The following is a 23,452-nucleotide window of genomic DNA, read 5'->3' as shown; positions in this document are numbered from 1 at the left end:
TCCAAATAAGCAGAGAAAAAAAGTCCACTGCCAATTATTTGCCATTTTTCACTTTGTAATTATTTTATCGAAAATGTCTACATTGCAGAAGTTTTCACACTATATTGAAATAACAAAGTTCTCTAATGAAATAAAGAAGAAATTACTAGGCCCAAAACATCACCCTGCGCCCTGGAGGGGCTCTCTGGTCAACTAAGGGCAGTACTATAGGTTATTTTCGTATGACGTCAATTCGCCTTTTTGTTGTTAGTTTATTTTTTTTCAAACAAATTCACTAATATGAAGGATTACATAAGCAACCTGTTGAGGAGATGTCAGCGTGATAAGACTTGTAATCTTCTGTGCTCTACGCATTTAAGGGGTCATGGACATCCTTGGAATGCTTGCCTTCTGCACACGCTAAATAGCTCAAAACAACAAAATGGGGGACAAAATTATGTCAGTGAAAACTCCCTATTGTTTGACTGCATTGCTCACAAGAGCTTGTCTTTTTATCTATATGTAATCCAAAAGTATAGAGTTCACAAAGTATTGTTCCAGTAAAACTCATGGCTACTATAACTGAACTTTGCATGAGAACAACATGAAGTGGTCACATTTTTTATTGCATTTGACACAACAAAGGCATCAATTGTAACTGAGTAATCACACACAAAAATAACTTGAACTTAATTGCACAGCTCACGTGTAAATCCCCTCTCAAACAGTAAAAAAAAATGGTATGTAAATGTTTTTAAGTTTGTTCTGTGCCTTACGATGCCTCATAGAGACCTACAAAAATAGGTTTGTCTTTCTATACTACAGAAGGCATTTATTTATGAGGCACTGCATAAATTGTCATTGGTCATCCTGGGAGCACACACTCTGAGGCACAATGTCAAACAAAGCCATTAATAAATATTGGGCCCTCCTTTGCATGCAAGATGATAAGTCAGGTTTCCTTATCCTGGGCCAGCTGCTGGCATGGCGTCGTGGTTGTGTGCCTTGGTCCTCTGGCCGAGCATTTTTTCTTTGGTTTACGCTAAAAGTGGTCCACTAGGACAGACACATAGTTCTCCTCCACGTGGCTTGACATGACTCCTTCCATGTTGTCGAGCGACACATTTTGCCATTCTGCTGGTTTTCCTGCACACGAGACATTGTGACCAGCAATCAGGAACAAAGAGTGCAAAGTTGTGAGCCACTCGTTCATGCCGCAGTTAGCAACTGCTAACTGTGACTACACTCAACTGAACTGAGATGGTGCCACATAGAGAACAACTCAGTTGGGAAACTGCCATAAACCCGCCTCTGAAAAAGTGGCACTGATCCGTACTCGAGAACCAAACTAATGGCGATTGCAACGCTGCCATTTCTCCCGCAGCGGCCACTCGGAGAACTGCACGCTGCTTGTATTGGTTCGGCAGTATCGCATTCGACACTGTCTACTGTGACCCTGCTATTTTGGCTTCAATCAGCCATTTTGGTGTCGAAACGTATGCAGTGGAAGAGAGGGCTGCCAGGCCCCACCTCTTCACATAGTTTTATGATACAAAATCGGGACATGAAAAATAAACATACTTCTTCAAATGGAAATTTACTTGACCTTGTCAAGTTTACATCTAAGCTTCCATTTGCCCACCGCTAAAGTAATGTAAAATGTGATTGTGCATTTGAGTTCTCGCCTAAATATGAAACTGCAACCCTGAGAGGTGCTGCAATTTGTTACGTTTTGAAAAACTATAAGCACTGTATTCACACCCTGTTTCGTGTGAAATTAGGTGCTCCGTGCACGGGATGGGGGTCACAACATTGTGTCGTGTTGGCTGCTCTCGGGTAGTGACAATTGAGGACTTTTAATGCTTCTTAATATGGAATTCGGAGGATGAGAGCCCATCGCGCGAAGGAGAGGCTCTGTCAAGCACCTCCTGTTCGGAGTCTGCGATTGCCATAATATGTCGCAGAAAAAGGCGTACGTCAAAATAAAACTTATCAATGCTGTATGCTGGGCCAGTTGGTATTGGTCTTGGGTAGCCAAAGGCATGGTAGCGCTTTTTTGGACGAGGACAAAAGAAAGAAAGACAAGACAGACACGAGCGCTCATGTCTGTCTTGTCTTTCTTTCTTTTGTCCTCGTCCAAAAAAGCACCACCATGCCTTTGGCTACCCAAGGTCAAAATAAAATCGAATGAAAGAAAGGCGACAACTTGTTGCTATCAGTCTTTTTTTTGATTATTTAAATCTGGACAGCTTCCAAGCACTGTACAAACTCCCCTCAAAAAAGTAAAAAAAACAACACTGCATTGAGTTGTTTTTTTTTGTCTATCCCTTTGACAAAAAAAAACCCAACCACTAAATCACATCTTTCGAAAAAAGAGAAAAAAAAAAGTGATAGGGTTAAGTAGACAAGGGCCTACATAAGGCAGTAAGTAAATGAGGGCTGTGACAGGAATATTAAATCTAGAGTGATGCTCAGCTATACCTAGTAGTCAGGGGAACATGTAAGGCCACTCACTACGTACTACCAAAGATCCACCCAAGCAGCACAGAGTTGGCCAGTCATCGGCCAATGGCTGGCAATGGTCCTTGGCCAAGTGGCCAGACAGTGGCCAGAGACTGGCCGCTGACTGGCTTTTATCTGGCCACTGGCCAATGGCCACTGGCCATCAGCCATCGGCCAAGCATTGGCCCATGAGTGGCCACTCTCTGGCCACTGGCCAAAAGACCATCGTCGGACATTGGCCGTTGCTTGGCCAAAATCCGTGCTGCTTGGGAAGGGATGTGGGGGGGGGGGGGGGGGGGGGGCTCATGGGGCTTCAGCTTTCCTTGGAATCCAGCCAACCCTATTATAATACACAAGCATTTTTGACCCCTTCCCTTCTCCGCACCCCAAGTCAAAGACATCTTAGCCACATCAGCCCCCCGAAAAAAATTTCTGTCTATGCCACGGCAAAGATCCTCCCTACAACTGTGAATTTGAAAAACCAATTATCAGGTGATGCAAGCAGCCGTCGGGACAATATGAGCTGAAACACCTAATTTGGCATTTTTCTGCGTCCACAGACCCCACACGATTTATTACCTTTTAACTTGTCAAATAGTCCGAGGTATCAGATATAAACTTTGCATTTCATTCCTAGCTCGTATCTCTAAAAAAACTGGCAGATACACCAAAAAAGCATAAAAAGGCTCTTTTCGGTTGTCTACAACAGTACCATCCATCTCTAAAGAGGGGTTCTTCCCCTACACTTGTGGTTCTGCTGCAGCGAAGCGAGTTTGGCAGGCTCATGGCATCCCCTCCCAAAGTATCGCTCTTTTACAGCACGCATCCACACTCGATGAGAAATATACGTGCTAACTACCTCCGACAATGACGAACATTGAAAAATTTTTAAGGGATACTGTCAGTGCCCGATACAAAATACCGCATCATTCAGATTGATATTATCGTTAGGGGTGTGTGAATACCGAATAGCAGTTATCGAATTGAATACCGAATTGAATTAAGAAAAAAAAAGCCGAATAAGAAATTGAATATCAAATAGTGATTTTATTTATAGGAATTTTTCAAAGTGTACTGCGAATGAGATGATTATATGTGCAGAGTATGCACCTGGTGCAGAATACGCATCTTGTATGGAACAAAAGCTAAAATGCGTCGAAGAAGTGAAAAAGAAAAAGAAGAAATAAAAGCAGCAGCTGATGAATGTTGATGAATGATGAATGAATGAAAGTTTTGTCAGTATTCGTGTGCCACTTATATAGTGGCACACGAATACTGACAAAACTTCAGATTTGCATCGAAGGGCATAGCTTCCATAGACACATCTAGATTCGGGTTAATTGGCACACAATTATAATTAAAAATTGAAACAGCGCAAGGAACGGACAAGAACAAGAAGCTAGACGAACAGCGCCTTGTTTGTCTACCTTCTTGTTCTTGTCCGTGTCCTTGCGCTGTTTTAATTTTGAATCATGAAATACCAACTAGCCCAAACCCCTACATTAGTCAACACAATTATACTCTATCCTTTTCTCGAGGACCACCTCTGTCACTCCACAGTCCTCAGCTTTTCTTTTTTTCTTAGTCATACGGGTCGAGCGGTGCGCAAACGTTGAGGATGTGCTCCCAACGAGCAAATGGAGAGGAACCGACGAGCCAGCCATGGCAGTGATTTTGAGACCATTTATAATAAATTTCCAAACTAACATTCTCGGTCCTGGAACGTGGTGACACGAGCCAGAAGGGCACGTACCGTCGGGCGTGTCGCTGGACTTGAGCGCGAAGGACCAGCTCTCCGGGTTGAGGGCGGCACAGTGGGGTAGCCTCAGCTCCACGGGCAGCCGGAACTTGAGCCCATGGGGGCCGCACATCACCAGGGGGCTCAGCAGTGTCTCCCCTGCACGTCCGAGCCCCTCCCTGCAGCCCTCGCACAACCACACCGCACGCCGGTTCGCACTTTGGCGCTCGACTGCACTCGATCGTGCGGCATTCCCTCGTAACCGCCCAACACACTGGCACCACCTGCTGGGTAGACTCGGAACCCACCCAAATGTAACCAGACCGAACGTTTTGCGCCCGGCTCGGGACCCACACCTCTCCCGGCTCCCTGTGCCCCCAATATAAACAACAGTAAAGCTTTTGCAGCATTTTCGAGATGAAATCTGTGCTCTGCCTACGAGAAATAGTCGCTTATACCATCGTCAGAATTACTTTGGGCCCAAGGCAAAAGAATTATGCGTAAAAACTATAAAGATATGCTATACGTGGGTCAGAAGTGTTCCAGAGCTAACCGATGGACGGCACCAGTGTGCCAGTCGAGGGAGTGCAACGTGCTCGAGAACACTCAAATGCAAAGGTGTGACCTAGCCCTAAAGAGACACTGAAATTAAAGAATACATTTCTTTTAAGTAGCAGCAGATGTACAACTTGTGAAAGGGGTCAAACGCAGATCAAATGGCTGCTTGGACTATACAGGAAGGCAGAAAAAAAGGAAAATGAGTAGGATACTTAAGATCCACCTGTTAAGGAAGCCGTAAAATAATGTTCAAACTCAGTATTAAGTTGTCACATCCACAAAGTATGGACCTGGAATCAGCGTATGTTTACACGAGCTACCCTCTAAAGAAAAGTCTTAATCAAGCCTAGATCTACAGTTCTTCTCGTCGAAAGTGACTATATCTGAAGAACTACTAACGAAAGGAACAGGTTATTCATTTTGGGGCGACGAATACCGCGAGAGTGAACCCGCCCTAGGATGCAGCCACAGAGCCTCGGGAGGAAGGTCCCCTGGGGCCCACCTTTGTCCCTGTCGAGCGGGGGCAGCATGCTGCTGTCCCGGCACACCTTGAAGAAGATCTCCTGGGAGACGCCCTCCGGGATGGCCCCCTGGGGCACCACAATGCTCACGCCGGTCTCCGGGGAGCTGAGGCAGCCCCCTGCGGCCCCGAAAACGCCGCTGGCCGTGGCCACCACCTCTCCGCCGGGGGGGCACTCCTGGGCGGGCGCCTCCTCCGGGCAGCCGATGCTGGACACACCGTGGAAGGCAACCGTGCCAACATCAGGGCGCGGCAGCGGGGATGTGGCACGATTGCCCTGGTCGCAAAATCCCCGTCACAAAAGCCCCGTGTCATTTGCCCCGCGTTTCAAAAACCCCACACTCAATGACCCCGTTACATTTATTTGCCCCCGTGCCAAAATCCCCGCATCAATGACCCCGTTCTATTTGCCCCCGTGGTGGTGGTTATTGCATACGCGGACGTATACTCGGGTGGCATATACACGAAAACGATGGACGGAAGAGCATTTTTACTTTTATGTTTCAACCTGTGCCGGCCGCATCATCTCTTTCGGTACACTGGAGGCACTTGTTGATTTCTCTGAAGCGAACAAAGTTTTTATTGATGAAACCTTATTTTCCTGTCCCTCTATTTTTTTACCAGATGATGACATTGAGCATAGTGTAAGGGGGATGCAGCTCCAATGTTGCTTATTCCTTGCTGCCAGGAAAATTCCGCGACGTGTACGTTCATGCCTTCGAGCATTTCAAACACGCTCTCACTGCTTGCAATCTTTCCATTTCGCTTGAGCCCGTCCAAACAGACTTCAAAACTGCACTTATTAAGGCCTTCCTCTTCGTTTTTCCAGGGACTCATCACTGGGGGTGTCACTTTCATTTCTCCCAAGCGATTTGGCGGAAAGTTCAAGAGTTAGGAGTCGCAAAGGTGTATCGCGCGGACACCTCAGTTGCTGGCTTCGTCAGAAAGATGATAAGCCTCGCTTTCGTACCGCCAAATTTTGTGCGGGTAGCACGGAACAATCTGAAGCTAGCTGCACCTTCAGACCTTGAAATTCCGTCTTTAATTCTTTATTTTGAGGACACTTGGATTTTGGACCATTTCGATATTCCACAGTTGAACCAACACGAGGACCGCAGAACCCGCACCGACAACCTGAAAGAAGCCTGGCATGGGTAAGCAGCAGGAAATATAATTTATACGTGGATGCATCTCTCGCTGTCTTCTAGGGGAGATGCAGTAACATTTGTTTTATTGTAGAAAAATAAACCACGTGCTCGGTAGGGCACACCCGAACATCTACGCCTTCGTCGATCTCCTGAAGAAAGATGAGGCCACTAGTCAGGTGTCCCTGCTCCAGCAGTCCAATGGTGGTCAGGCGAGGAAACAACTCAAGAGGTGGAACGACAAGGACGAGAGCATCAAAGATCTGAAGAAACGACTGCCGGACAATGCCCTCAACCTGGATGGCTTTCTTCAGAAGATGCAACGTTTTTGTGGAATCCAGGTTTCCCTGTAACAATACACGTGTTGTAAGCAGACTTTGCGAATAAATAGATTGCCCTAGCGGCGAATTGTCATGGTACGAGTAGTATTTCTACAAACGAACCGTTGCCTCTAGAGAGTGTTCGTTCATAAAACGAGCAGAAGAAAAACTTTTAGCCTTTCCACCCTGGTGAAGAAGGAAGATCAGCGGAGCTGTACAATGAAAAGTAATGGCCGGCCGCAAGTCGGCATGCCAGAGTGGGAAGGTCTGCTGCCATCTATTAGCGACGGCAGCAACCAGATATGTGGCTTGCCGCCGTCGCTCATAGATGGCGGTAGGTGTCCAGAGTTCGGTGTCTTCATTCCTTTGTGGGGGACACGATTGTGGAGAAACTAGCCCTCAACAGCTCCGCTGTAAAAAGAAACTAAGAACAACAACTCGTTCGACAAACGAGCCGCTGTCCCTAGCCCAGTGTGTGTTCAGAAAAGAAGAAAAGCACCTCTCGTTTAAGCGGCAAAAACAACGAAGCGAAATGCAATGACGCATAGAAGACATGGGCTGCAAAAAGAATGGGCTGCTGACATGGGGGGCATTTGACGCAGGGCTATTGAGATTGGGGGGCTTTCGTGTTACGGTCTTTTGAGAATGGGGATTTGGAAACTGGGGCAAAAGGAAACGGGGCTTATGGTGGGGGCCTTTGACGCGGGGCTTTTGAGATTGGGGTCTATCGTGAACCACCCGGCAGCGGCATTCGCTCAAAGGCCCAGCGAACAGCAAAGTAAACATGAATCCGTCGAGGCCGGGTCAATCCCATTTAAGTGTGACCGACTGCGCCACAACTGCTTGTGACTGCATACAACGAGATGGCTGCTGCAAAAACAGAGGTCCGAACAGCGCGTGATATTGGAATGCAAGGTCCGATCCGGCCTCCACCATACGGCGTCCAGCATAGTTGGAGCCCTTGGGGTCGCAACTATGGTGTCGCATGGATGGGCGGCACTGTATTTTCACAGTACAGTCACAGCGATAGCTTTGACAAGTGAAGGCGAAGTCGTTGGGCATCGGCGTCGCATTCATGCACCGTGGGGTGTATGAACAAAAGCGTTTGAACCAAAATAGGCACCTGACCATTTTGTTCCAAATGCTTTTGTTTCCTTTCTGTTCCGGAGCACGTGAAAGCGTGTCTCCCGGCACGAGCTCTTGGCATTGACAGTGGTACAACGGCATTCTGTTATCGGCTATTTTTTACAGTGAAGCTGCATACCTCTACCAGCCAAGGAAATTTTCGTGTCGCGAACAATTGAAGGCAAAACAGCATATCTCCTTTGAAATCAGGCATACAACATACAGCTTAGTATCTGTTTCAATAAAGAAAACCACAAAAAAAAAACACAAAACAAGCATCAATCCCACATGATGGGTGATAAGGTGCGTGTGAACAATAGGAACAATACAACATACAGCCCACGCGCTCCGGTAAAGATTAGGTTTGCAGCTGCTTCGAAAGGGGTTGACGTCATTCGAAGCCCTCGTGTGAACTGAGGTCACGTGACACTCACAAGGCCTACGATTGGCTCCGATGGCTCATAACATCCGCTGCGCTTAAACATAAGATGAAACGGAGTATAGCAACTGGTTTCATTGTTGCTACAGCACTGCGATAAATAGGCCACGCATAGTTGGGACTCCCGAGGAGCAGCATGAATACAAGAAGCGGCAATGGAAAAGAAGTGGCAATAGGACCAGCGGTGGCGTGCTGCGACTGGCGGCAGCATTTCGTGTAGTGCAGTAGGCAATCGGTTGCAGGTGACACCACAGCTTCGCTGACCAACCACCTTCCCAACGTGGATTGGAGCCCCCACTTTTTTTGTTTCTCAAAGAGTGTGTGCAGTCGGCGCTGGGTACTACGAAAACAAAATAGACATCCAACTATTTTGTTCCGAACACTTTTGTTTATTTTTTGTTTTGGAGCGCGTGAAAGCTCGTCTCCCGGCACGAGCTCTTGGCGTTGGCATTTTGTTATCGGCTATTTCTCTTTTTCCAGAGAGCGCATGCAGTGAGCATTGAGTACTAAAAAAAGTATGAGTATAGGGTGGGTCGTTAATGCTGTGGCGTAGCTCAGTGGCAACGCCTCTGCTTCGCACGCGGTGGACCCAGGTTCGATACCCACAGGCGGCGGGCAATCTTTTTTGAGGATTTGGCAACATGGACAACAAACTCCCTACAACCCCAAATACAGTGCCAACTACAATGTCAACAACAACTACATTATCAACAATGGACGTCATTTCCAGTGGTAGGAAGGGCCCATAACAGCTATCACTGTAAAAAAAGCTTTATATTTTTAGGCTAGTGAAAAAGCTTTATTTGCTTTTTCTTTCGCACTTTCTTGCCATAGGACATTACTTTTCTAGTGTCACCGTAAAATACCAGGCAAGCGCCCACTCAAACTTTGGAGATAATCGCAAAAAAATGGGGGATGGGCGCTTGTCCGGTCATCAATTTTACATATAAATGTACCGTGCATATTTTCTCAGATCTTACAAATTTGGTAATGGGCGCTTAATCTGGAATGGGCGGATGCGCGGTATTCTATGGTAGTTTCTTTCTTTCGCAAATCTTAATTACTTGCCCCCAATAGGATGTTACGTATCTAACAAACGAAGTGAATAGTAGAAAAAAAGGCTAAACCTTCTGATTTGCTCAACCTTCTTTTGCTCTTGTTCAGCCTGATATACGATAATATCCCAAGATATTGCCCATCCTTGAGTCATCGCCCACCCCAGTTTAAGAACAAATATTTATTTAAAAAAAAAAATAATAACTGAATGATTGCCCACTTGTACAAATACCCCGACATGCACTCCGTGAAGATTCCTCCTACCAGTATAATGCAGCTGCGGACCTTACAGGTGGAGGACGTCCGGGACAAAGTAAAACAAAGGAAAGAAAGACATTTCTCTTTATTTACGCATTTCCTCCCCGATTTCCACGACCCCAAACTCATAGTATATGCATGCGAAAGAAAAACAATGGAGATAACAGAACAAAACTTTGTTTTGCTAACAAAAAAAGCTTTGGACAAAAAAATCAAAGTCGGAAAGATAACACAAGCAGCACACCTTCAGGGATCGCGAGGTCAGAGAGCGCCCCATGTCCTGGAATGTAACCGCGGAGTGTAAAGTCAAAGTCCGTCTCTACCGATGTAAGGTCACCGCGAACCTGTACCTTCTCTTGGAACGTCGCGACCGCAGTTGGTAAGGTTGTGCAATGTTTGAGACAAAGCCGAAGGGTAAATAAAGATTTGCTGAAACGCTGCACACGGACTTTTGTAGAGCATTCCATCTCGAGCTCGGCGTATATGGTGCCACGCAGCGACGCTGCCTCAACCCGCGCTGATTGCACTCCGTGCACAGACGCACACATGTATTTACAAACAAGAAAGTTGCACAAGAGCCTGCTCCTTGCGAGTGACAAGGTGCCCAACTTGGCCGGACAGCAAAGTATTTGCCAATGCGATCGCCGGCTCTTCCGCTTCCTTAGCATCGCTCAGCGAAGCTTCTTTCGTCTGCTCGCTCGCTCGCTGCGGCTGGCTAGTTTTTTTATTTTCTTATTGACTTTTTTATTTTTAAACTAACAAAGAAAGCATGGCAGTGCTAAAAACGGATTTTCGGGACAAATGTTTACGCTGTATGTCGACCGCCGGTGTTCGTCGCTCGCATGCAAGCAACGGACTTTGCGATAGTAAAATGTTCTTTAATGAGCATTTCTTGCATTAGGCAATGAAACTAATTTGAGTTTTGAGTTTAATGTACATCTTGTGCAGCCGGACTAGATGTGTGCAGAAAAATGGGCGATTCATTTATCTTTTTCTGAACCTTTTGCGTTTACCCACCGAGACATGGCCCGCCCCACTTTATGAATTTCAGGCGGCACAGGGGCGGGCGATGACTCGGGATATTACGGTAAGTCTTTCTTGCTCGATGATTCATCGATTTGAATACAAAAACAAATGCACATAGAAAGCATAAAAAAATGGACAAACGTAAAGTAAAAATATATTTCTGGGATTATTTCCGAGGAAAAGGTTTTAATAAATCATCATAGTGAAAGCGGTCCCAATTTAAATCACGATTTAAATCATGATATAAATCGCAATTTAAATTATCTTGACTTTGATTTTCCACCCTGCAGCAAATTACACTTCAACGAGGTCCTACCGTATTTGGCGTTTCTTGGAAGCTCTATTTGGTACGCTCCCGTCTTTCACAATCTTCAGAATTAGTGGAAGTGGGAGAAAATTTCAACCAAAGCTTAGGTTGACAGACTTCTGTATATCGAATTATCTGTATATCAAACTATTTTGCAATCTCCTTTGAATTCGATATATCCGGGTTCGACTGCATAGCTGTTTTTGGGAATTATAAAAAAAAAATAAAAAATGATATATTATTATAAGAGCCCCAGTCATTAAAAATTACTATAAAAAAATATCCCGAGGAAATCGCAGAAAATATTAGGTATCACACCAACTACAACAAACAGTTTACTGGCACAATAAGAGGGAGACCTTGGACTTTTTCATAAATTCTAGTATCTAATATAAATTTTTGTCACAAACACACACTCACTGTTCCGCTATATATCGAGAATGTGCAATGTCTTATTTTTTATTTAGAGGATACTACAAGCCATCGAAGGCCCAAGTAGGTGTGGGATACAACATATACATTCACACATAAAACGAAAGCAAATAACACGACATTAAAAGGTTTACAACTAACTAGCAAATATACAGGATATATTATTTTAAAAAAAGGGGAGGGGGGGAAAGCAAGCATCAAGCAGTATGTAATTCCATCATGCACTAATACAAAATGACCTATCCAGATGTAGTATGAAGGTTTATACAATCCTAATGTCCATGCGAAAAAGATGAAGGTGCAGCAATGTACAAAGCAAAACATGTTAGTTATCAAGACGCTCGAGACCTTCTACAAAGTTGGTGTCGATAAATAGTTCGAGAGGTAAACCGTTCCAGTCGCTAATAGTGCGAGGGAAAAAGCTAAACTTAAACATATTAGTACGCGCAAAAATGGGTGTTAGTGAAAACTGATGTCTGTGCCGTGTAGCTCTTGACGCTAAAGGGGAAATATATTGCAATGGGTCTATGCGAGTCTGTCCTTGCTGAAGATGAAACAAGAATTTCAACCGCGCTAGTTTCCTTCTGGCCTGAAGAGTCTGTATTCCGTTAGCCTGCATAAGTTGAGATGGTGAATCCAGCCTTCTATACTTTCCGTAAATAAACCGAACCGCTCGACGTTGCACCATCTCCAACTTCCGGATATCTTTCTGAGTGAATGGATCCCAAACGATGTTTGCAAACTCCAACTTGGATCTGACTAATGAATAATACGCATGTAGCTTAACCTGAATCGGAGCGTCGTTCAACTTTCTTTTAATGAAACCCAACTTCCTGGATGCCGAAGTACAGATATGTTTTATATGAGGAGACCAAGGAAGTGTGTCCGGTATAATTAAACCAAGATATTTACATTCTCGCTCCACAGTAACCGGGGTGTCCGCGATATTATAAATGTATTCAAAGGGTTGCTTCTTTTTTGTAATACGTAAAAGTGTTGATTTAGCAGAGTTAAGCTTCATTTTCCACGTATCGCACCATGATACAACGGAATGCAAACTATGATCTAGCAATAACTGATCCGAGCTCGAAGTTATTTCTTTAAAAATAATGCAATCGTCGGCAAAGAGACGTATATGGACACCTGCGTCAATGATTGAAACAATATCATTTATGTACACCAAGAACAAAAGAGGACCTAAAACGCTCCCTTGGGGGACCCCTGACGTTACAGGCAGAACTGGAGAGATGCAACCTCCGACGGAAACTGACTGTGTGCGATGTGACAAGTATGCAGCAATCCAGTTAACAAAACCATGTGGAAGACCAAGCTGTTCAAGTTTAAAAAGCAGTTGTTCATGAGGCACCTTATCGAAAGCTTTGCTGAAGTCCAGGAAAAGCACATCGATTTGACCTCCCCTATCGAGGATTTGCGCAAACTCATGGATGGTAGTGACGAGTTGGGTCGTAGTTGACAAGCCTTTGCGAAAGCCATGTTGAAATTCTGTTAGAAAATTACGACTGTCCAGCAGTTCATTGATTTGGCTGCAGATGATATGCTCTATTAATTTACACGAAGAAGAAGTCAAGGAAATTGGATGGTAGTTCTCAACTGCTAGGCGATCCCCTTTTTTGTGCACAGGTACCACTATGGCAGTTCGCCAATCATCTGGCAGCGAGCTGTTTGAGTATGATGCACGAAAAATAATGAGAAGATAATGGGCTAGGGACTCAGCGTACCGTCGTAAAAACGTGTTTGGAATCTTATCGGGACCAGCACTTGTTTTCGTTTTCAGTGACAACAGCAAAGAAACAATGCCGTAATAAGTTATGAACTCAGAGTGATAGTTTGATGTGGTGGAAATCACATAATCATGGTTACGGATATCAGAAAAAACCGACTGAAAATACTCATTGAAATGGCACGCTATAACACCAGGATCAGTTGAGACAGTGTCATTCACCACGATTTGCTCAACAGGCTTATTTGTTTCAGTCAAGTAGCGCCAAAACTTTTGGGGGTCATGTGTGTGTCTAAAGAGGGCGCGCCGCTTAGACTTAGCAGCATGTTGGCAGCTTGAGTATTAAGTCACAAGCAGATGCGTTGTCTGCTTCTACACTTTACTATGCGACCGCCGCATCTGTGTCTTCCCACAACTGCTCCTTGATGGATCTCAACCCGGAGTAAAAGTTTCGTACCTCGACATTTGAAAACCTACCTGCCTCCAACGTTGCTGCGTTCGTGTTTTCACGTAATTCGACCCGCAGGACTGGCTCAAAGCTGGGATTCAATTGTGTCCTTGCAGTGTAAACGGCAATGAGGGTGCCTCAGCACCATGTTTTTCGTATATCTGCGCTTACAAAGTGCTTCTACGACGGTTTGATAACAACTAAGGGATGACGAACAGTGTCAGTGATCGATAAAATCTATATAAGAAGTATTATTCGCTATTCATTTTATCGAATTGCTCTTCGCTCGCTGGCGAATCGAGCTTGGTCTCCCGCAAAAAAGATTGTTGCGGCTGTTTTCGCCAGCGCGCAAGGGGGGGGGGTTGCGGGTTTTCAATTCACATCTAGCGTAAAAGAAGTTAGCGCCGACTGTGGCCCCAAATGTTTTGAGTAGCACGATCCTCAGATAGGCTGAAATAGATAAACGTGACACTCACACAGCCTTGGATTGGCTCCGATGGCTCATAGCATCCGCTGCGTTCGGACGTAAGGGGAAACGCAGTATAGTTACATCCATTTTTTAAATCATTATCATAATTAACCTGTACCTTTCTCTTCCCCTCACCACGAATGGGGCCCTCCATCATTTTTGCCGATCCACTAAAGGTCCGCAAAATATCAATGGTTGAGAACCACTGATTTAGATTGTCATCAGATGATCGGCCACTTACAGCTCTGGCTCAAAGTAAATGCGTAAATCTTATGTAATTTGGTTTAAATGAACTGGTTAAGGCGAGCGTGTTGTAATTATGACTACTTAAAATAGAAAGAATAAAAACACGGAGGACTTTCACAGATAACCACAATATTTCATTTAGAAATGACGAATAAGGCAAGTGTTTCCATCCAATCAGCAGTAATAGAAATGTGCGAGCAGAATCTCAAGCTCATCCAGGCCGACAAAACCAGAAAATTCGAGATTATCAATAACGACCAGTACAAGATAAAGGCCAACGCTGCCATTGACAACAATTTTGGTGTTCTGAAAAAGAGACCATCCAGATCACTCCGCACCATGCTAAAAGAGCTATGCATCGAATTAAACCTTCGGAAGGTTTAACCCGAGTTAAACCTTCCGAAGATGAGGACTTCTGCAGCAGCTCCAGCAAAGCAGTACCTGGAAGTGTTCTTCTCCGCCAAAACACACAAACCGTATGTCCCCTTCTGCACTATAGTTTCCGAGAGAGGGTGCTGGCAAAAACACCCGACTCATTTTCTTCAGACACACCTACTATGCTCCCTCCTCCCTTCCCAGCCCTTTCGTATCCAAATTCCACAAGAGCATATATCTGCAATCCTGCCGCATCATGTTTCCACGTTTGAAATAGCCTCCTTTTCATTGGACGTAGAAGACACCTGGACATTCCGTATCTCCTAAACTGTGTTGAAGAGGCAATCACTGAACATGGACTATGCAATTTCCAAAACTCCTCCGGAGTACCACTTGCAGGATTTATCGAACTTCTTCAGCTATACCTCAAATCTACAATGACAGAACATGAAGGAAAGATCTGGCTTCAAAAATCCGGTGTCTGCGTAGGGTCGCGCCTTGTGCCAGTACTAAGTGAAATCTATCTGTCCTACGTGGACTGGGCCAACAAGGCAAACCTAGAAAACCGCTCAGATAGTGGTCTACCGCTTTCGCTACGTAGACCACTATCTCATCGTCCACCCTGAAACTATAAAAGTCTCCCTTCTTTCCATCAAGCAGGAGGTAATCTCAGGTTCAAAAGGGAAAACCCATCTTCGGAAGGCTTGCAATTTTCGGACCTGGGACTGACCAAGACGGCACAAGGCGTTTGCTGGACTTTCCAATGGCGCTCGAAAAAGCCGGTTCTTCCTTTTAAAACTGCCCGCTCCGAGTCGGTTAAACTGGGGGTGGTCAAGGCCCTATTCATCTCGGCAAAAAATACATCCTGTCCGCATTCAGCAACCAAAAGCATCAACACCCAAACTCAAAGGCTATGGAGCTCAGGATATCCAGTGGAAGGGATCACCTCCTGTTTTCACCAACTCATCACACCAAGGACTACCAGGAACCCCACCCGGCACCTGCACGACAAAGGATCACCAGCATCCATTACTTTCACAACGCATCCCACCGCAACCGACCAATGGCTACTCGCTTTAACACGAAAGTCGTCGTCTTCTGCAGAATCAAACTGGCAGGCCTGTGCAGGATGATTAACCGGAAAGACTAAGCCGCCCACGAGAAAAAAACACACCCACTTTGGAGAATCTGGGACCGAGAAGGTGTATTCGGTGCCCCTCAAATGAGGAGCTGAATACACTGGACAAACCGGCTGATCCGTAAACAACTGTTTACGAGAGCATCAAAATGAGGCAACATCAAAAGCCGCTCATCCCGCATATCCCATTGCTGCTCACGCAAAGAAGCGTGTTGGGTGTGCACCGAATTTCGGCAGCACCAAGGTCCTGGGAACGTATTATCAGCGACTCAGACATGAAATCGTCAAAACATTCTTCATCGAAAAAGCAAAAAAAAGAATGTCTCATCTGCATCGTTAGCCCTGACAAGTGTGGCAACTCAATCCTTATCGGCGCTCCCAATTGCAACCTCCTCTCCTTCAGCCCTCCGCCGTTCTAGTCAACGTGCAAATTTTCCGCGTCCTGAAATCAACATTTGACGTTGCTAAGTGAAAGATTGCGGTTGTCTGTGAAAATCATCCGTGTTCTTATTTTTTTTCTAATCTAAAGGGACACTGACACCCCAAAGGTAGTTTTTTTTTATTGTCTAAAACTATGAAAGTTCTAATCATAGACATGTAAAAAAACGCAACACTAAAAAAAATTTCCCCAAGTATACACGTGCCTTTTTATTTTTGCCGTTTTTCTTTCCCTCTTCTCACCTCCTTGCCTTTTTTTTTATTTCTAACGCAATCGATCATAGAATTTTGAAGCTTTGTAAGCGACATTTCTATATTTAATAACGGCATTCATAAAACACGTTTTTTAACGCAATTGCAAACGCACTACGGCCCTTCTTTTTGAAATACCGAAAATCAGAGTCTGTAGTAATGTCGCCTCCTGGTTTTTTATACTTCCTCTGAAAAGATGGCGGCGCTCAACACATGTAGCATTGAGGATGATCGGCGAGTCGGACAAACTTCTCTCGTTTAGGTGCCCAACGACCTTTAGGACTTGGAAAAGATATTGTCAAACGGTCAAAACAACTGGGTTTGGTGTCCGTGTGCCGTAGTTTCGGTTGCAACTCCCGCCAGGGGTAGCATTTCACGCAGAACCGGTGTGACATAGACCTTCACGTCACCCACAAAAGTCCACCATGCGCTCTTTCCCACCTCACACCGCTTCAAAGAATTTGAGATTGCTGAAAGAGCCCTAAAAGAACTTCAAACTTGAAAGTGAAGCATTGTCTGCTCCCAACGATAGGCGGCACGCAAAAGGTGGATTGCGGGATGCGGGCGAACACGAGACTTTGGTTCGGTTTGGAGGCGTGAAAGAAATTTCAGTTGCAGGACGACTCAATCTTTGACGTCACTGCAGCACTGGCACAGTTCGTGGCTGGAACTTCGAATTTGGCTTGGGGAAAATGTTTTTTTACTTCACAAATAAGGCATTTCACCTCCCTTTTAATTACAGTTCCAATCACCCATACCCACTCTTCTGGCATTTTCACTCTGTCACCGTGTTATGTTGAACCGCTTTTGTTTTGTGGCGCACACCGCTGAATGTCCCGAAATGGCCGAGCATGGAGATTTTCGGGCAAACTCTAGGGCACCATACTCACTGGCTGGTAAATCTGTATCTGTCATGATATGACGTAGTGTCGAATAAAGACCACTCGCATCTCTCCATCGATCATCTATCGAGATTACAAATATTTTTTATTTTTTTGGGCGTGTGGCAAGAATCAATGGGAACTAAACATTGCCGATACAAGGACCTTCGTGGGCTTCACTATGTTGTCCTAGAAAGTACTTGTGGTGAGCTTTAATGAATGCACCAATAGGCTAGAAGTATTCTGTTGTGTAGGCAGTGGGAGGTCACTGCCCCAAAGAGGATGTCTCCTCCGCACAGTGCAACCGCTAGCCTGGCATCTTTAGTACGATGCTCACCCAGACAGAAACAGGCAAAACTGGCAGAGGCGGGAGTCGAGGACAATTCCTGGGTTCCGAATCCAAGCGGCGGTATGCTAGCACTGATGCTAGCGCACACTGCCAACTGGTTCCCGGACCCACGTGTAAACATGCCGTAGGATACCAAAGTTTGTAAGACCCGAGAATATAAGCGAAGGAGATTTATATGTAAAAATTGATGACCAGACAAGCGCCCATCCCCCATTTTTTCGCGATCATCTCTAAATTTTGAGTGGGCGCTTGCCCGGTATTTTACGATATATCTGGCATATCGGCACCCAGATGATATTTATGGTGAGCACAAGCAAGCTGTTGTGTGTAATCCACATGATTACACGCAAAATATAAACCGAAACCGAACAGATAAGCTCAAAAATTAATTCAATCAAAGTATATATTTCTCTAAACAGTTGTCAATGTTAGAAATAAGAGCTTCTTTTATGACCGATTGTCTCTAAATTCGTCCGGTGCATTACGAGTTAAAAAGGCCTTGTTTTCTTTAAAATTCAAATAGACAAAGAAGTTTATCCAAAACAAAACCTGCATTCGGTCTAGTAACCCAACAATTTTAATGTGTCAGCCACTACGATTTGCCGTGCTCCCTTTCCCTTTTTCCCCCAGTATAAATAGGTGTATATACATATAATCCTTCATTTTTGGGTTTTATACTTTTAAAAAACCAGGGAAGGGGGAGCGGGGGGGACAAAAATCAGGCGTTTTGTTACAAGCTTGTAATCGAGGAGAAATCGGGTTTTTCAATCAATTGTTTCGCAATTCGGGTTTTTCAGTTTATATCTAGAAGTAAATATAAATAATATTAGAGTATTGATCACTTTAAGTAATATGAATATTTCTTTTCCAACCAAGTCATTAAAGTACAGAAGACAGCATTCTAAGATGATAAAAGAGCTCACTTGGTTTTTTTCGATTTTTATAAAACCTTGCTGCTTACCTTGATCATCTGCATGCATGGCACCTCTGTCTCCATGCTAGATCTGTCTGATTTTGGTACAATTCTTAATTAAGAATATGTTCTCTTAACAACGCAGCTTTTACACTTAAAGGGATGGTGAATCGAAATTTAGATTTCAGAAAAAACACTGCAGGAGATGTAGGCGGCACGCTACAATCCCTACAACACTACTCGTAAGGCGATATCTCGAATGGATGGCCGCATTTTTGGAAAAAGAAGTCGAGATTGGAACCAGGCCGACTAGGCACGTGACGTCAATATACCGAGTTTCCTCCTCTCTTCGCTTCGCTCCCTTGAGGCCGCGAGGCGGAGAAGACGCGAATCCGTTCCCTCTCCTTCTCGGAGAAACATGAAGACATCATCTCTGTCAAATGCGCCTCCTTTTCTCGAAAAATTTGGTCATCCGTTCGAGATATCGCTGTATGAGTGATGTTTTGGTGTTTGTAGCATCCCGTTGCACGCTTTTGCCGCCTGTTTTGTGGAATCAAAATATCGGTTCAGCATCCCTTTAATGCAAAACAATGTCACTGGAACGTGCTACTTTTGTGAAATCAAAGTTGCTTATTCTTTTGTTTTTGCACCATTTGAAATGGAAAGGGAAGAAGGGCAGAAAATAATTTGTAACGGGCATAAATGGACGTAATGGACATCTTGGGGCTCGATGTGTCAACTGCAGTTAATGACCCAGCTAAAAATTCCCATTAGATCCAACTGGAACTCTAACTGGTTTTAACTGGAACCAATGGGTTTTAGTGGGTTCCAATTGGAAGCACACTGGCCAATGGGTAGCACCAATTAAAAAAGAATTTCCAGTTAAAAACCTAATGGGTTCCAAATGGCTCCCATTGCAGTGACCAATTGGTTGTCTGAGAACCTAACTGGTAGCAATTGGAAATTCCAATTGGAATCTAATGGGAATTTTCAACTGGGGAGGTCAACAAAATCTAGCATATTTTCCAAGCTCTGGAGCTAGCGTACGTGTTCCTACCAACCTTTTGTACCATAGAAAATATATTTAGACCAGAGTAATTCGAAAAATGATGGAATGCATTTCCTAAATTCAGATAAAAATTGAGTTTAACCCAATTTAAAAAAAAAAAAATTGTTTGGTGTAAACATATAGTTTCACCCAAAAATGAAGGACTATTTAGTCTTTGCCTATTAGAAAATTTTGAAGTTCATATTTTACAAAGATATTTGTCTCGTTGCACTCTCATTTATGAGGTATCCAAGCCTGGAAAGAAGTATTCATATCCAAATTCTGGATCCATAGACCAAACATACTGCAGGTAATACTGTTGAAACAAAAAATGAGTTCGGAGGAAATAGCAAAAAGCTTTCCAAAACATGTTTGTGAATAGCCCGGATATGAAACTTAGAATCGATACAACTATGTCGTGTGCTGTAATTAGAAAACATGTTGCCTGCGACTTACAATAAAAAAAATGTTTTAATGTTTTTCTTTAATTATTTTTCGAGATCATTCTTCTTTACCCTGGCACTAGTACAAAGAAAAATAAATTGAAAGGGGTACAAAACCTTTGCCACTTTGAATTTTTTTTTTTTTTTTTTACCCCAGTTTCAGGATTTGAGGTATTTCAGTTTACCAGGTTTGCAGTTTTGCTGAAGGTTTCCCTGTCAAGTCTCGTGCCTGTAGCCTCATTTATGCTCCTGGAATGTTTTTGCACCTACCTTGAGGAAGCCTTCATATTTCTCTCGGAATTTAGTACATGCACAGCCATGCAAAAGATCAACAGCCCCACTTGCAAAGCAGCTCCAAGCAGAGCAAGGTTTCGTAAGCTCAACGACCGCTTCGTGAAAGAGGGCAGGAAATGAGAGGCCCAAGAGGCACGACGATTAACGGCATGTCAACAGCGTGAACAACAGAGGAACGGGACGAGGCACTCGGAAGTGGTGCAGCCACTCATTGCGCAATACAGTTAGCACAAACGAGACATCGCTGCACATCTGTTTTCCACTCCGTAGACTGGTGTACTGTTTATACACGAGTCGACGTTGCACCCCCCCAGGCGTGGACACTGCGCACGTGCAGAAACCAGATTCACGCAAAGCAAGTGTCTGCGCCGTGCCGACAACGGTGCCACCGCAGTGGGTGGGGGCAGCATGCTAGTGTAAAAGCTGGCTCACCAGATCAGCGCATTTCACTATGCCAGTGGCTTTGATGGCAACTTCTTGTTCTTAAAAGAAAACCACAGAAAACACCGACGGCTCATTCGTGCTAAACTGTTTGTGCAAATCACTCTGGAAGCAACCGGCGGGCTGTTGCAAGGAACGACTTTACAAAGAAGGTCGGACGGGACGTAGGTACCTATTTTACGGTCAGATTATACGGCCACACTGGATGTACTTAAACTTGAAAGTTTATAGTGTCCGACTGCATAGTGTGTCAGCAGCAGGAAGTTGACCGAATACGACCTTTGTCACTTGATGTGCACTTTCAATGCAATGTGGAGTGCAAGTTCGTCCGCTTCTCACGCAAGGGTTTCGGTGACGTCGGAACACCGAGCTCTGATTGGCTCCGATTAGGAGGATGGCGGGTGGACCTTGAGGCAGCTAGCACCGAGGTCCACCCACTATCCTTCCAGTCGGAGCCCATCGGAGCTCGGCGGTTTCACATCGCCGTAACCCCCCGCGCGACAAGCGGACGACCCTGCGATCCGCGTACTGTGCAATCCACTCGTAATGATACCACGCATAACGATGTACCGCTTATAACAATCAATTTCTACAGGACCACCCATTTTTGAATGGGGTTTCAGATACGACGATAATCGGTTGTATCAAGCACATTTTCTGGTTTTCTCAATATTGTTACAAGCGGATTGCACAGTGACTGGATGCGTGAATCGGCAGCATTCCTGTCTCAGAGAAGCAGCCGAGCCCACCGTTGCATGAGAGATGCAAAACATGTTAAAGCAAGTGATTTGCAAAGATTTAGGAAGACGACAATCCATTGTGCGTGTTTCCAGCCTGCTGCGGAGAGAGATCAGAACTCGGTCAATTCACGGCTCGAAAACGTTCTCCGGTTTCATTCCAAACTTGGAAATGTGTCCGAGTCATTGGAGAAACACCAAAGGCAATTAAGCACTTTTCACAAAAAGAATGGCGCCTTCTGACCGAACATTTTCTCAAAAGTTTCTTTGCGTTCCGGGAAGGTTTCCTCATGGGCTTCCAGTGGCGTTAACGCCCGGCGCCGCACGGCCCGTGCCGCCCGCTCCACCGACCGACGTTGCCACGAGAGTTGCGGTCGTGCGTTAACCGATTCCTGAGGCCGCAGAGCGTCGCGACAATTTGAATGAAAATGTGGCCCCATGGCTCGTGGTGCATGTGCCGAGCGTACCGTTAAATACGCCCAGAAAACCCCGTCCCTCTAGACAACACAGTCGGGTAGTTTGCTACAGTGGGGTAAATTTTTGTGCGGTTCATTGGGTACAAAAGTACAGCCTCGGAGCAACCAGAGCCGGACCCGACTTTGTCGGTGAGTACCGCTAGCCGCGACCCCGATCGCCCAAATGGCAACGCTCCCAGACGAAACCGGTGCAATGTTAGAACGAGCAGGGTGCGAGGGGTTAGGAGTTAGTGCAGTGTGGCAGCCCACCACCAGACGCGCCCAATCGGAGAGGACTCCGAGGCAAAATGAGGAGACACGGGACAAGGAAATCAGGATGAGAGAAAAACCAATGAGAACATCACTTTATTGGCTCCGTACTTAAAAAAAAAAAGAGTTTGAAAATAAATATTAGGTCTCGGAAAATCCTCTCGCAAAATGTACAGAATGAAGACCACATGTACATATTTATCTGCCCGGCAAAAAGGGCCGAGTGACATCTCGGGCTGAGAACGCATTGAGAAGGCAACTGTTCGCGTTGGTGGCAAGGTGACCACACCGCACCAACTCTCGTTATGCATGCGAGGCAGGGTATACGAGGAACGCCGGGGGAGGAAAGTCGACACAGTGTCGGTCCTGCACTTGGAAGCAGTATTTCGTCGACATGTACACACGTACACACAGTCAAAGAACACCAACATTCGGATACATGCGAGGATTGCCGCTACCAAGTCGGCTCTCCGCGAGACAACCTCGTCCGCGTCAATCACTCGCACGAGAGTGCGTCTCGAGACATGGGCCTGGCACGTCCGTAACACGCGGTCCGACTGAGCCGCTGCAAGACCACGGCGGACGTGCCGCAATGGGTTAGAAGGACTATGCAGCAATGTTAATACGCAGGAGCGGTCTGGCAGAATCTAGCAGTTGCCAAACAACGACCTCGACCTCTCGTGAACTCGATGGTAGGAAACTCCGTCTCTCAGAGTCTTCTTAAAAGTCAGCATTTACATAGCCGTACCAAATATATCTTCTTTACAACTCCTTAATGTTTATGATGTAAATTCTTTTGGCAAACAGGAACCGTGAGTATTTTGCCTCTGCCATGGCACTGCGGGTGATCTGTGAATGAACTGGAGTTGAAGAATGTAAGATATATAAAAAAACAAAAATGGCAAACATGGCAGACTAAATATTCTTCACTCTTTATGAAGGCAATATGGCAGCATAGCTTGTAACGACTGTAAGGCACCTATAAACAGGCAATGTGGGTGGCAAGACAACTGACAAGTTTCAGACTGGTTGCAGACGCATTTCTCGCATTTTATCCGCCAGCGAGGAAAAAGCAGCATACCTCTCACAGCGTATCAACCGAACAAACA

At 45.1% G+C, this 23,452-nt stretch overlaps 1 protein-coding gene across 3 annotated transcripts in view; it reads right to left on the bottom strand.

Annotated features, from left to right (window-relative positions):
- Nucleotides 1-584: 584 nt before the first annotated feature.
- LOC8031122 (tight junction protein ZO-1) overlaps nucleotides 585-23,452 on the bottom strand; it is a 183,789-nt gene continuing 160,921 nt past the window's right edge. For all 3 annotated transcript variants that reach the window (XM_040210366.3, XM_040210365.3, XM_040210367.3), the window contains exons 30-32: nucleotides 5,280-5,506; nucleotides 4,235-4,378; nucleotides 585-1,125 (exon numbers count right to left, since the gene is read on the bottom strand). In XM_040210366.3, coding sequence (XP_040066300.2) covers nucleotides 1,022-1,125; nucleotides 4,235-4,378; nucleotides 5,280-5,506 — 475 coding nt within the window. In that variant the 3' untranslated portion in view covers nucleotides 585-1,021. The remainder of the gene's footprint in view (nucleotides 1,126-4,234; nucleotides 4,379-5,279; nucleotides 5,507-23,452) is intronic.

This window comes from Ixodes scapularis, unplaced genomic scaffold (genome assembly GCF_016920785.2).
Source record: "Ixodes scapularis isolate PalLabHiFi unplaced genomic scaffold, ASM1692078v2 PGA_scaffold0__279_contigs__length_252992795, whole genome shotgun sequence".
Lineage (NCBI taxonomy): Eukaryota > Metazoa > Arthropoda > Arachnida > Ixodida > Ixodidae > Ixodes > Ixodes scapularis.
The sequence above is the reverse complement of the archived record's forward strand: the minus strand, read 5'-3'. Positions and strand labels throughout refer to the sequence as shown.